Source organism: Erithacus rubecula (assembly GCF_903797595.1).
Source record: "Erithacus rubecula genome assembly, contig: SUPER_Z_unloc_2, whole genome shotgun sequence".
NCBI lineage: Eukaryota > Metazoa > Chordata > Aves > Passeriformes > Muscicapidae > Erithacus > Erithacus rubecula.
The window spans coordinates 14,297,638-14,309,853 of NW_027635860.1; the positions used below are offsets into that span (position 1 = coordinate 14,297,638).

Genomic DNA, 12,216 nt, shown 5'->3' on the forward strand with positions numbered 1-12,216 from the left:
GTAGTGCCCCCCTCTCCCTTCTCATACTTGCCCTGTGCCACTCTGAATCCATCCCTTCACCTGCTGGTGCAATGTTTGCATGGCTTCTCTCTGGGAGGGAGTGGAAGCCCAGCCTAGGCTCACAGGCAGACAGAAGTGGTGGTTTTGTTTTTGCCAAGTTATTTTAAGCTGGGTGAGTTCCTTCACCACAGTGTCAGAGCAGCCACAACTCCATTTGTGCTGACAGAACTGAGGGAATGGTGTGTGGTGGGTTTGCCACCAGGAATTTGTCTTGTGAGCCTGTGCCAGGAGGGAAGGGACTGCCAACACAGAACAGCACCTGCCATAAAGAGGCATCCGTGAGGAGCCTTCACATGAACAGAGACTAGACCCATACAGAACACAACAAAAATGTACCAACAAAGGGACATACTGCCAATGAACAGTTTAAACCTTTTTTTTTTTGGTATATATAATTTTTTTCTTTTTTTTTTTTTTTTTTTTTTTTTTTTTTTTTTTTTTTTTTAAATTAATGCACAGAAAGGGCAAAAAAAGTGGAACCTCACTGTACTGTCAGGTGGAGAAATAAGGAACTCTCATTGAGATGCTCCTTGTCTCTCCAGTCCCTTGGGAATGGCTGGTGTTTTCCAGGAGAATAAGAAACTTGTGAAAGGAGGAGGACTCGGGAGGGTGGCAGTAGCTGTGGGCTGCTGCAATTCTGCTCTTCTGAAGAGCTTATTGCCTGCTTTATTTTTGCACCCCTTTCTGGCATTACAAAAGTGTGTTACAAATTTTACAGAGGAAGGGGAGAAAGGAAGAAAAGGGGAAGGTATGCTGGCCTAGGACTCTGCAGTTCTGTTTGTCCTTGCATACTCTTCCAGCTCTGATTTCCTGTCCATGGCAAGCTGCAGCTCCTGCTTGATGATTTCAATCTGCTTCTCCAGTTCTGTCAGCTCTTGCAGCACTGAGGTCCTTGCAGTGTTGAGGGACTCTGCTTTCCCGTTGGTGGCCAGGGAAGGAGGAGTCTCTCTCCTCCCCTGTGGCAGGGGGATGTCCTGGTGCTGATGGATTGTCACCTCATTTTGCCCCTCATCACTGCAGATGTATTTTTTTCGGTGGCAGTTGCCCAGGTTAGCTGTGTTCCACACTGCATGCTGGCTGTTTCCCACGTGGACCCTGAGCAGAGAGAGAAGAGTAAATACCACATCAGAGCCTGCTCTTGTGTGTGTGCAAACCTCCCATGTGAGCTATCCTACTGGAAAAATATAAGGCTGCTGTTACATATATTACATAGAAATATTATTCCTTTATCCGTGGAATTATGTTTTCTTGCAAGCCACAGATCATGAATTTAAATGACCAAATTTCTGTGATTTAACCATTGCAGAGGCTAGAACAGAATGCTGAATGTCATCTTCCCCAAAACTTTTTTTTTCTTTTAGGTATGAAATTATTCAGCTTCAGCTCAGCAAAAAAAGCTTCAAAGCCTTCTGAAAGCTACTGTAGTTGCAATGTGCAAATTTATTACAACATTAGTCCTTTGTGTGTTACTACTCTGTCTTGGCTTGAGTATTTACTATCACAGAGAAGGAAAGAGACTACCTAGAGGTGGTGTGGAGAGGTGAATGGGGAAGTTTTATCCCTCAGTCTTGCTGGGGAGCTGCCTGTGCTTTGGGGGATAGATACCAGTGATGTGTAGCCAAACCTTGCAGGTTCATTCCTGAGCTTTCTGACACACCACAGAGACTTTGTGGCTGTTGTGCTGGGGCACAAATTAGTCTGGGAACTTTTTAAAATGCTTTTTAAAATTTTTTTTCCTGAAGAAATGTTTCCGTAATATTTTGATTCCGGAGAACATTTCCCTTCTCTTTGAGGAACTTCTTTCTGCTGGGCTCCCACATCAGGCCAATTCCCAGGACTCCTTCCCAAACTGAAGAGTAGCCCGTGGCCTCTGCTCTCCAGCTGGGACAGAAGGAAGCACAGAGCTTCTCTTGTGGGAGTGGGGCTTCTCTTTGCTGCTGCTTTCCCTTTGGGACAGGTTGATGTGTGCTCAGTTGATAAAGGGAGGTTTAAAATCTGAAGGAGTTGTGTTTCAAAGTGCTCCCTCCTTGAGGTCCTCTGTGGGTATCCTTGGACCAAAGGCCTCTTGGTGTGAGCTGCCAGTGGACAGGTGAAGGAAGGAGGTTGATATTTCAGGGTTGTGACTGCTGAAGGCAGCTGGCTTCAGGGGTGGATACTTTTCTCATGTGCCTGCACTAAAGGAACTTGGAAAGTGGACATTTTGTTCAAGGAGGTGCTGATCAGGAGTGTTCTCCAAGAGATGTGATGGAAGGGAGGCAGGAGGGGATGTTTCAAGCAGGAGGGCATCATGTTTATCTTTGATAAGATGAAGGAATGAACAGATGTGTTCAATTGCAGGTGTTTTAAGACACTTGTGTGTATAAAGGCAGCTTAGGAATTTAGAGACATTTACTTGTTTATATTTGCTGCCTTTAGCAGAGGAGTATCAAAGAAACACATTGACATCTATAGATTTCAGTCAGGCCAAACATCCAGTAACATTCTGGAAGACTTTTTCTATTCTATACTATGTGTCTGAACTTCTCTGTAGAAAAGCAGTGCTGCTGTCTGTGTTCTTACAAAGTGCAACAGTAGGACTGAGTTGCTGAGAATGTGCACAATTCCATGCAATGCCTTGTGTTCCTGGAAGCTGTACATACCATTCTCTCCTCTGTAGAACACACAGGCTATGAAAACAAGGCAAGGTTGTTGTCTCCTTTTTTCTCCAACAAAACTTGTTGGACACAATGTTTTCTGAAAGGACTGCATTTGCCTCTCCTCAGCTTTCTTATTTGTCATTTGATGAAAGAAGAGAGCTGAAGGAGTTTCAGGCATGTGAGTGCCTGACCTCTCCCTCTAAAGGCTCAGCCTCCTGGAGCCCTGGTTATCTGTTCTGCTGTGGCATGGCAGTCATTCTTTCCCTAAACACATGGGCAGTGGGCTTCAATTGCAAAGCCCATCTTTAAAATGGGAGTTGTTTTTTTTATTAGCTGTATGCAAAATCATGAAAGAACAAGATTTCTAGATTTAATACTAGGAAAAAATAATTAATTTCTGCCTCCCTCATTTGTCACTTTTAACTTGTTTCCTTTTTTTTTTTTTTAATTCTATTATCTTTGGGATGTATTAGATCCATAACTACATATCCAGACATAAGGTATTTAATTTCAAAGTAATTTTTTATAGTTTGTGTTTTAAGGCATGGAGAACTTCCTACCTCTTTTCTACTCGTTTTTTCTTAGGCTGACGTTTTTCTTCAATAAATGAACTGTTCAGAGCACGATGTAATCTCTAGAGGGAAAAGAGGAATATAAATTAGTAAAAGCAAGATTAAAAATGGCTCCACAAATAGGCAAACAATTTGGGTTTTGTCTGATGGACTTAAGCATAAATTGTTTTGCACATTGAAGGATACAAGCAATTGTCTGTGCTTTGTCATTACAACAGATTTATTTTCCTGTATTTTCCCAAAGAAGGACAAGCTGAAAGGCTTGAATAGTTTGGGAACAATCCAGGCTGTTAAATTAGTTTTAAATGCACTGCTTTAAAGCAATGGAAGTTCTTCCCTTTTGTGTCTTTTGCTGTAAAGTAAGTTCTTACTTTAGAGCAAGCACCCAGAACAATTCTGTCCCATTAGTTTCTCTAGAATAACAAGGGAGGTTACCCAGCCTTTCCTGCTTGCCTCAGAGGTTTGAGAACCTGTAACAGTGAGATAAAATGTTCTGGTTTGTCAGTTCACAGTCAACACTGTTGCTTCTGTCATCCAGAGGAGCTGAGCTGTGAGGCTACAAGTGCAAGTGGAAAGGTCCCTCTGTGAACTTTGCAACTGAATATTTAAATTGTTTACTCTGTGCATCCCACTCCATCCTTAGGTCAGCCTCTTCAAGCTCCTGATGCTGCTGTTGTGTTTCAAATGCCAGCTGTCAGTGCTCTTACATTCTATACCTTGTTCTTGCCCAGGCTTTCCTAGCCACACAACTTTCACAGGGTAACTTCAGTACACATACCTGACTGGTATGCAGCCAGTACTTCATCTTGGATTTCTTCTTGATTCGTGGCAGGACCAGTCTGTACACGATGTGTTCCCCCATGGTGGTGAGAATGGACAAGCCAAACCCAACGCACAACATCACGAAGAGCCCTGAGAAATGTTTTATCCCCATCTGCAGTGTCTGTGAGTAAAATCAAAAGGGGAGGTTCATGCAGGAGGCTGTTAGTGTGCTGAAGCAGATCTTTGTTTTCTCATGTGGAAATATGGTCTGAATACACAGTAGTGAAATAATGCAGAACAGTCTGGATATATCTCACAGCAAAGCCTTTCTGTGCTGCTTGGTGTTCAGTCAGAGCAAAGGATCTATCATGGCAAAAAAGTCAGCCAAACACCAGGGAATTTGGTGCCATTCCCCTAATGAGGTGGAGTGTTAAATGTGTACAAGGATCTGGTGTTTGCAGTGTCTTTGCATTTGTAAAAGCAAGTACTGCTTGACAGAATGTAGTCAATGAACTGTAAAGCAAGTCCTTCATCAGCAGGGAGCTAATTTTCATATTTTCAGGGAATTGATCATTAACTTCTCCTTTTTGTACTTTACCTTTGATGGAGGGTCATGGAGAAAATGTGAAATAAGTAGCACAAACATGGCAATCTTCCACTCCCTACATTAACAGGACTGCTCGTTAAGTTGTAAATTGTGTTTGTTAAGAACTCTGACTACAGCTATGGAAAACAGGAACATTTCCCCCTTTTCCTGCCAACCCACCCTTTTCATGTAGCGTAGGAAGCCTTTAATTATTTTGTTTTATTGGCATTAATCACATTTGAACACCAAGAAACTCTGTAGAGCAATCTGTACCACAGATACCTGCACTGCAATGTGTGGGTGAGGTATGCTTCTAGTACTTTTATTCTCAGGTCTCCATAACTAAATTTATCAATAACTAAAATCCCTCATGAAGAATTACTGCCCGCGGATTATTATGGAAATATTTCCAGGAATACAAAATCCAGTTGTGTCTTTCTATTGAACAATGTTTTTCCCCAGGCAAGTATATTAAAAAGAAAAAGAAAGGAAAAAAAAAAAGGAGCAGAGTTTGGGAAGGGTTGTGTGTCACCTGTGATGCTGTTACCCTTGACCTGTTGTGTTCCTTGTGTTCATTTGCTCCATGGGTGGGGGTGGGGATGGTGCTTTATTATGACTATTTCTATAAGCTGGAAAAAGAAACTGGAATTAGTCAAAAGATACATGACAGAATATTTGTCAAGTCTTGTTCTAAGGTCATATTAAGCCACTAGTTGGTTGGTAACTGATGAGTTCACTGAAGGTGAGAGCTTGGAAGTCCTGCTGTGTACTTCTGTTGGGTGACTGTGAGCTCTATTTCTCCTGGTTTGCATATTTGATTTCTGGTTTGCATACTTGATTTCTGTTCTTTAGAACACAATGGTAGGAGATAGCATCTCACAGATTTTTTTTAGAAGAAGAGAGCTTCAGCAGTATAGCAGAGTGAGAACTTTTCCATGCTGGCACTGGCAATGAACTCTTGTTTTTGGTATACCCTGCCAAAATCAACCTCCTTGTCCCAAAGCACATTGAGCAGAACTTTTGGGGTGAGAATTTTTGTACCAGTGAATAAACACTTCAAGGGTGTTGAAGGGTATAATGGAGGTATAAAAGCAATTTCTAAAGAAAACTTACTGCAAAATGGAAAGCATAAAAAAAACCCCAGCAAAATGGCTCTGAGGTAGAAGTATGCCAGAGTTTTGGCGCAAGGGTTTTTTTAAAATAAAGACTTTGTAAGTTCAACCTCAAGGCAAAACTTTCCTCTTCACATCACAATTTCTTACTGACAAGAATAATAGCTGCTGTCCATAGTTTGTCCTTCCAGTTAGGGGCACAGGAGGGTGACACAAAGTTTAGAGGTGGTAATGCTTTACACTGCTCAAGCACTAGAGTGTTTGACTGTAGGTCTGTGTGACCTGTTTCTTCTAATTGGCAATGAAGCCCAAATTTCAGCTCAGATAGAATAAAATCATAATGAGGTCCCATGTCTTTTATTCATAGGTCTCAGAGCTAAGACCTCAGTATAGCCCATCTTTGACTTTGGAACTTCTGTAAGAATCTTTAAGAAGCAGAAATCCTGCTATCCCAAATAGCTGAACATGGTTAAAGGTGCATTTGCCAGTTCTCCAGGAAGCTCTAAAGCAAATCACTCCCTTCCCAGAAAGGGTGCTCAAAGACAAATATGCAACAACTTACTTAGAGATACAGAGCTAACAGTAAACATAAGAACAAACAGAACAATGATTAAAAGGGAATGTATTTTCTCAGTCATCTGATGAATACACTTATCTACTCATGCTCCCAGGTTCCAGCTGTTGGATATCAGAGATTAAGAGCTTATTGGTGGCTCTTGCCATGAGATGTAGGTTTAATGTAATATCATAAAACTCTAGTAATTCTAAATAATAATAATAAAAAGCCCTGTTGCAGTCTGGGTTCCTGAATGCTGGGATGCTGGGGAAATGGGTCTGATGGGGGTGGACAGGGGAGCGGCTTCACCTGCAGGTGCAGGAGGCATTAACCTGAGACCATGGGAGGTGACATGTCAATGGGGTTATTCCACAATAGGTCATGTTTCTGCTTCTTGTTCTCAGTTGGTTCAGGCCTGCTCACATGCAGGGGCATGCTCCTAGACCGTGTTTGTGACTGGACCTTTCCTGATAAACAGATACCCCTGTGCATTGTTATGTTTGCCACACCCCTGGGTTTTTGGACAATGACTCTCAGTTCATGTGGCTTCTATGTTCGCCATTTTATTCATTAAAAGTTCTTTATTATTCAGGCAGCTCCATCATTCCTGTCCCTCTATTTTTGTCACAGACCTCTTGGGCCGGACCAGCCCCAAAATTGCTGCCTCCCCTGTGGCCACAGGATGTCTCCTCCAGCTTGGGGTCAGGGTCTGATGCCACTCCAGCACTGCTGCAGAGAGCACACTTGGCCAGCTCCTTACATGAAAAATAACTCCCTCATCTTCAGCAAAGCCTCTGTGATTTATGCTGATGAGGGTCTGGCTCTCTGTCCTGTCAGCTCTGCAAAATTGTTTTCTACCTCCCCTGGAAGCAGGTGAAAGAAATTCCAGCTGTCATTCCGGATGAGTTTTTCACCTGTAATGGATAGCTTTTGAAATTTTCCCAAACAGGACATCTTTTCATAGGAAAGGAAGTGCCAAAACAAAGCATCAATAATATTTCATCTAGCAATAAAGAAGGTTACACATCGGGAGAGCTGGCTGGTAAAGGTTGCAAAATAGAAGAAAATTTTTGAGACTAAATCAAGGGGGAAAACACAGTTGGGGAGAAATAATTAACACAGTGTGGAGTGTATGGAGTGATTATGCATAGCTGTATCAGCACATTCACAGACCATTGTAAAATGTCTGTCAGCTGTCCATAATTACTTTATAGACACATGTTAAATAGTAAAGGAAACTCTCTAATAGAGGCACCTCTCATTTTCATTGCTTCATTCTGTACTATAGAAGCAAGCTCTAGTACTTGTTTTGATGCTCCTTTATGTTTTTTTAGATACATACATAGAATATATGTGGAAAGAGCAGAAAAATCTGGTTTACCTGCATCACTGCTTTCCTCTATGCTCCAAGGGTAGGGACCGAACAAACTGATGGATTTCTATACTGCAATATCTTATTTTCATTTCCTTTTCTTTTTTTTTTTTTTTTTAAGGGATAAAAGCCTACCATGAAGTGTATTCTTTATTAAGCCAGGATAAAAACATAGTAGTTGGTCCCAGTTTGTAATCATAAATCCAGGAGGTAGCTCCCTGTATTTTAGAAGAATGTACTCAGTTATGTCTATGTAATAGTTCTAGAGCAATAAGCAGTGTAGTCAATACTGTGATAATTACTGCTAATGCACAACAGTTCCAACAGCCTCCAAGTTTTTTCTCACTGGCAAATTGGCATTTTCTGGATTCCAGTAAATTCAAGAGAAAGTAGTAATCCCTGGAGAGACTTTTCCAATTTATCAACCCATATATGCAGTTGCTATCCAGATATTTCCTGTTGTTTCCACTGTAGTTATATGCCTTTTTTATTATTATTTTATTTTATCTGTGAATAGAAGTAAAAGGATGCAGAGAAGACAGTATTACATTTGTGTTCACTTTGGAGCAGGGAGCAGAGACAAAAACAGCACTTAGTGATTTCAGCATTTGTTTTCATGGAAAGAGCTTCTGTTTTACTCCCTACTAAAGGAGACTGCAAATGCTTCACTCTCCCTGGCTACACTAAGTCATCAAATACTCCTGTAGTCAAACTTTGACTAATTAGAAGCTTGTAAAGATTCTTGTGGCTAATCTGCAGATTGCCAGCACAGCACAGATATTGGTGCTACACACTGCTGAACCCAAATACTAAATATGGGTATCATGAGTGTGTTAACTATAATAATAAGCTGTATTTTCTTGATTGCATTTTCCCTATAAGGATTTTAAAAAGGTTTGCTGATATTCAGAAGTTAAGTTTTGCAGCACCTGTGCTGAGAAGTAATTATCAGGGATAAATGGATATGAAGGGCAAAATTCTAAACTCAATTACACATCTCAGTAGGCTTGCAAAATCCTACTGATGCTGATGCTTTGGTTTAGTCAGCTAAGTGGTGTTAAAACGTGCCCCCTCTCTATATTGTAGCATTTCTTGTAGCTGCAGAGAGACTTATTTTTACACTTGATTTTCATTCTTATGGCTTTGTGTGCTCTCAAAGAAGTAGCATTATTTTTATTATTAAAAATAATACATATTAATCTCTTTAGGGGGATTATCCTTAGCAAAGACTGGTGACCATGGCTTTAGGGTTTCATGTGTCTGTAAATATTGTCTTGCATTGGCAAGACAAGTTCCTTTCTCTGCTTGTTGTGAAGACTTTTGCACAGAGCTGGAAAACCACTGTTTTGTAATAAATGTTTTATTTACAACTAATAAATTTTGCAGCCAGTGCCTCTTCAGACCGTCACCTTTTTCTTTTGTTTGTTTTCAGTTTCGATGGATGAATTTAATCTTTTACTCATTTGCAGGAGACATCTTCTCCTCACTCAGATAGAGCCAATATTCATTCACTCCTTTCTGCAGGACTGTTGTGCAAAGTTTTTTTTTTCTTTTTTTCTACAGTAGAAGCCCAGAACTCACTGTCTCTTCCCACTCTGAAATGACCCCTTTTCAATTCAACATCTGTCACTTTGTGAGACCCTTTTTGGTGACATTCCCAGTTTCTCCTGTGGGCAGGGGCCACCTCTCCTCCCCAGCCAGCATATGTGCAGACTGAGAAAATTATCTTGGCACAGCAGAACCCTTTTTCCCTGTTCTTTGTGTTTGTTCTTCACACTCTGGCAACAAGGTGCTGCGAAAGGTGACTGATGGGCAGCTGCTATTTATGAGCACATGGCAGTTTGTTTCCTTTTTGGAAGTGTCTGCATGGCCTCCCCTTGACACCTGCAGTGCACCAAGGACAAACATAAACCAGAGCTTCAAGGCTGGAACAGTCACTATTGAGTTGTCAGGTGATGGGTGTAACAAAAAAGGAAACTATTTGTTGACCTTTAAGGGCACTAGAAAAAAGAGCAGAAAGACACAATTTTCTGGATGACATCTGGGTGAAATCATGGCAAGATGAACAAGGTATTGTCTGTGCCTCTTGAGTGATGCTGAGGCCAAAGATGATCAACTCAGGCAAAAAGACAGAGTGAGTTTGAGCAAGTTCCTTCAGAGACTTGTGAGAAAAGCCATCCATGGACCCCACCACTCATGGGAGATCACCATCCCTGAGGGGATTTAAAAGACCTACAGATGAGGCACTTAGGGACACAGTTTAGTGGTGGACTTGGCAGTGCTGTGTTAATGGTTGGATTCATTGATTGTAGAGGTCTTTGCCAGCATAAATTATTCCATAATTCTAAGATGAAGGGATTTTATTTTTTCTGGTCTGGATCAGAGGGAATGCTGTGGTCGAGGACTAATCCCCACTAGCATGGACCTGTCCCTCAGGCACTGGGAGTAGGTTCATGGCACTGTGCCTTCCCCAGCATCACCACTGTGGAAAGTAGTGGGACTGCAGTGACAGGGTCAGTTTGGGCTGCCAGGGTCTGTGTGCTTTCATGTACTGTTATTTTAAATGTCAGGTTAGATATCATTTGTGTGATATTAATAGCTGGGAGATAATGGTATGTGGCAATATATCATTTTATATTCCATATGTTGATTGTTATCTGACTGAACTGCCAGTCAACGTGGAAAATCAGTCTAAGTTCTAGAGCTCCACCTGTCCTGTGACCATTGTAAATACAAAAGGGAGAAACACAAATCTATCAAGTGAAATACAAGATACAATTTCAATAGTAACATTAAAAAAAAAAAAAAAGCTAAAAAACTATGAAAGAATACACTCAGCTTCTCCCAAAGCATGGACCAGGAAGGGCTCTTCTCTTTTGTACTATCTTAATAAACCCAGCCCTGGTCATCAGTGCCTGGCCTGAGCAGCCAAACCCAATGACTGCAAATATTTTGCCTTTCAAGGATACCCCTGCCTGCTGCCCTTCTGTCTGAGTTCCAGAGCTGCTGTTACCAGCAGCAGAAAATGGCAAAACTTTTGTTCCGAAAAATCACAGAGTCATAGACTGATTTGAATTGCAAGGGATTTTTCAAGGCCACCTGGTCCTACTGCCCCACAATGAACAGGACATATGAAATTAGAACAGATTGCTCAGAGCCTTGGATGCTTCCAGGGGTGATTGAACACTTTCAGGGATGGGGCATCCACCACCCCTCTGGGAAACATCTGCCAGTGATTTTCCACCCTCTTTGTAAAAACCTTCTCTCTGCAGTCTCTTCTAAGCTTGGGTGGAACTAATGGGAAGGAAGAGCAAGTCCCAAGAGCCTGGTTCCTTCTGAAGAGGCATTAGTGAGAGTAACAGTAGGGTAGAGGAAGGGCTGAATGTACTGTATGCAAAATAAAAACAAATTACAATGATTATGTCCAGATATGATGTGCAAATATAACTCTGTCAACCCCTCATCCCTCCTGCACCATGTTTCACCCTAAGTAGGGAACCCAGCAGTTTTGCCACAAAGGCATTCCTTTGAAACTAGAATATGACAATTTTAAACCAAGAGTACTCAAGTAGTACTGCTAGATGCCAGCTCTCACCAAAAACAGCTACTGCCACCCACAATTATCTGCAGTGGAGAGGGTGAAGTGCAATTCACTGCAGTGTTCTTCCCAAGCCTGACTTAACTACATCCCCCATAAATGATCCAGTCAGTGGATGATGACCAGGATAAGATGCTTTGGGTAAGTGACTTTGCTGGAGAGGTTAAAAAAACCAGCAGAGTCAAGCACTTCTGACCGCTGCACTTTCAGAAAAGAAACCATCTTTATTGGTTTCATAGCTTGAAGAGTCACTGCAAACCTTCCAGCCCCAAGCTGAATAATTTCTTTCCAGGACAGCTTTGTTTTGAAGTGCAATTTAGAATGAGCACAGTGCTCATCCATTACCAGAAAGAAATGGGAAGAGCTAGCAGTGAGTTCTGCCACAGGAAACATTATTTCCTAGTGTAAGATCAGTAAAAAATCATGAGTAAGAAGACGGATCTTGAAAGAAATCTGTAGGAAAAATTAGCTTCAGTGGGCAGGAGTGGCAGGTGGATAAGAATCAGGCAAAGTTAAAGAGGCAATGAAAAAAACGGGTGATGGATATCCTACCAATTTAAAGGTTATACTGATCAGTATTTCACCTATATATATTCCCATTTTGAGGTCATTACTTCTGGCCAACAAGTGCAGCATGTCACAGACCTAATTTATCAAAAAGACATAGAAAAATACAAAGCCTTACTCTTGCTGTCAAAAGCCAATTGTTGGATCTCACTTTGCCATATAATCCATTGTGAATGACTACCCACTAAGAAGCTAAGACTTTTTCCAAAAATGAATCATCTGCTTCTGTGCTGAACATCATCCACACTTCAGTGAATCTGTAGAATACTACTGTGACTGAGTGCAGGGAGTTAAGTTACAGAGATTTCTGGGCCGTAGAGCAGTAAAGGATACAAACCAACACAAAGGTGAGTCTAAGATTAATTTCCCTGTTTCTTGCTGCAACAGTGGGAAAC

The 12,216-nt window shown here is 41.4% G+C and overlaps 1 protein-coding gene across 1 annotated transcript in view; it reads right to left on the reverse strand.

Moving 5' to 3' along the window:
• Positions 1-508: 508 nt before the first annotated feature.
• The window catches only part of GRIN3A (glutamate ionotropic receptor NMDA type subunit 3A), a 66,440-nt gene continuing 54,732 nt past the window's right edge, over positions 509-12,216 (reverse strand). The window contains exons 8-10 of the mRNA XM_079331169.1: positions 4,047-4,211; positions 3,257-3,330; positions 509-1,155 (exon numbers count right to left, since the gene is read on the reverse strand). Coding sequence (XP_079187295.1) covers positions 819-1,155; positions 3,257-3,330; positions 4,047-4,211 — 576 coding nt within the window. The 3' untranslated portion in view covers positions 509-818. The remainder of the gene's footprint in view (positions 1,156-3,256; positions 3,331-4,046; positions 4,212-12,216) is intronic.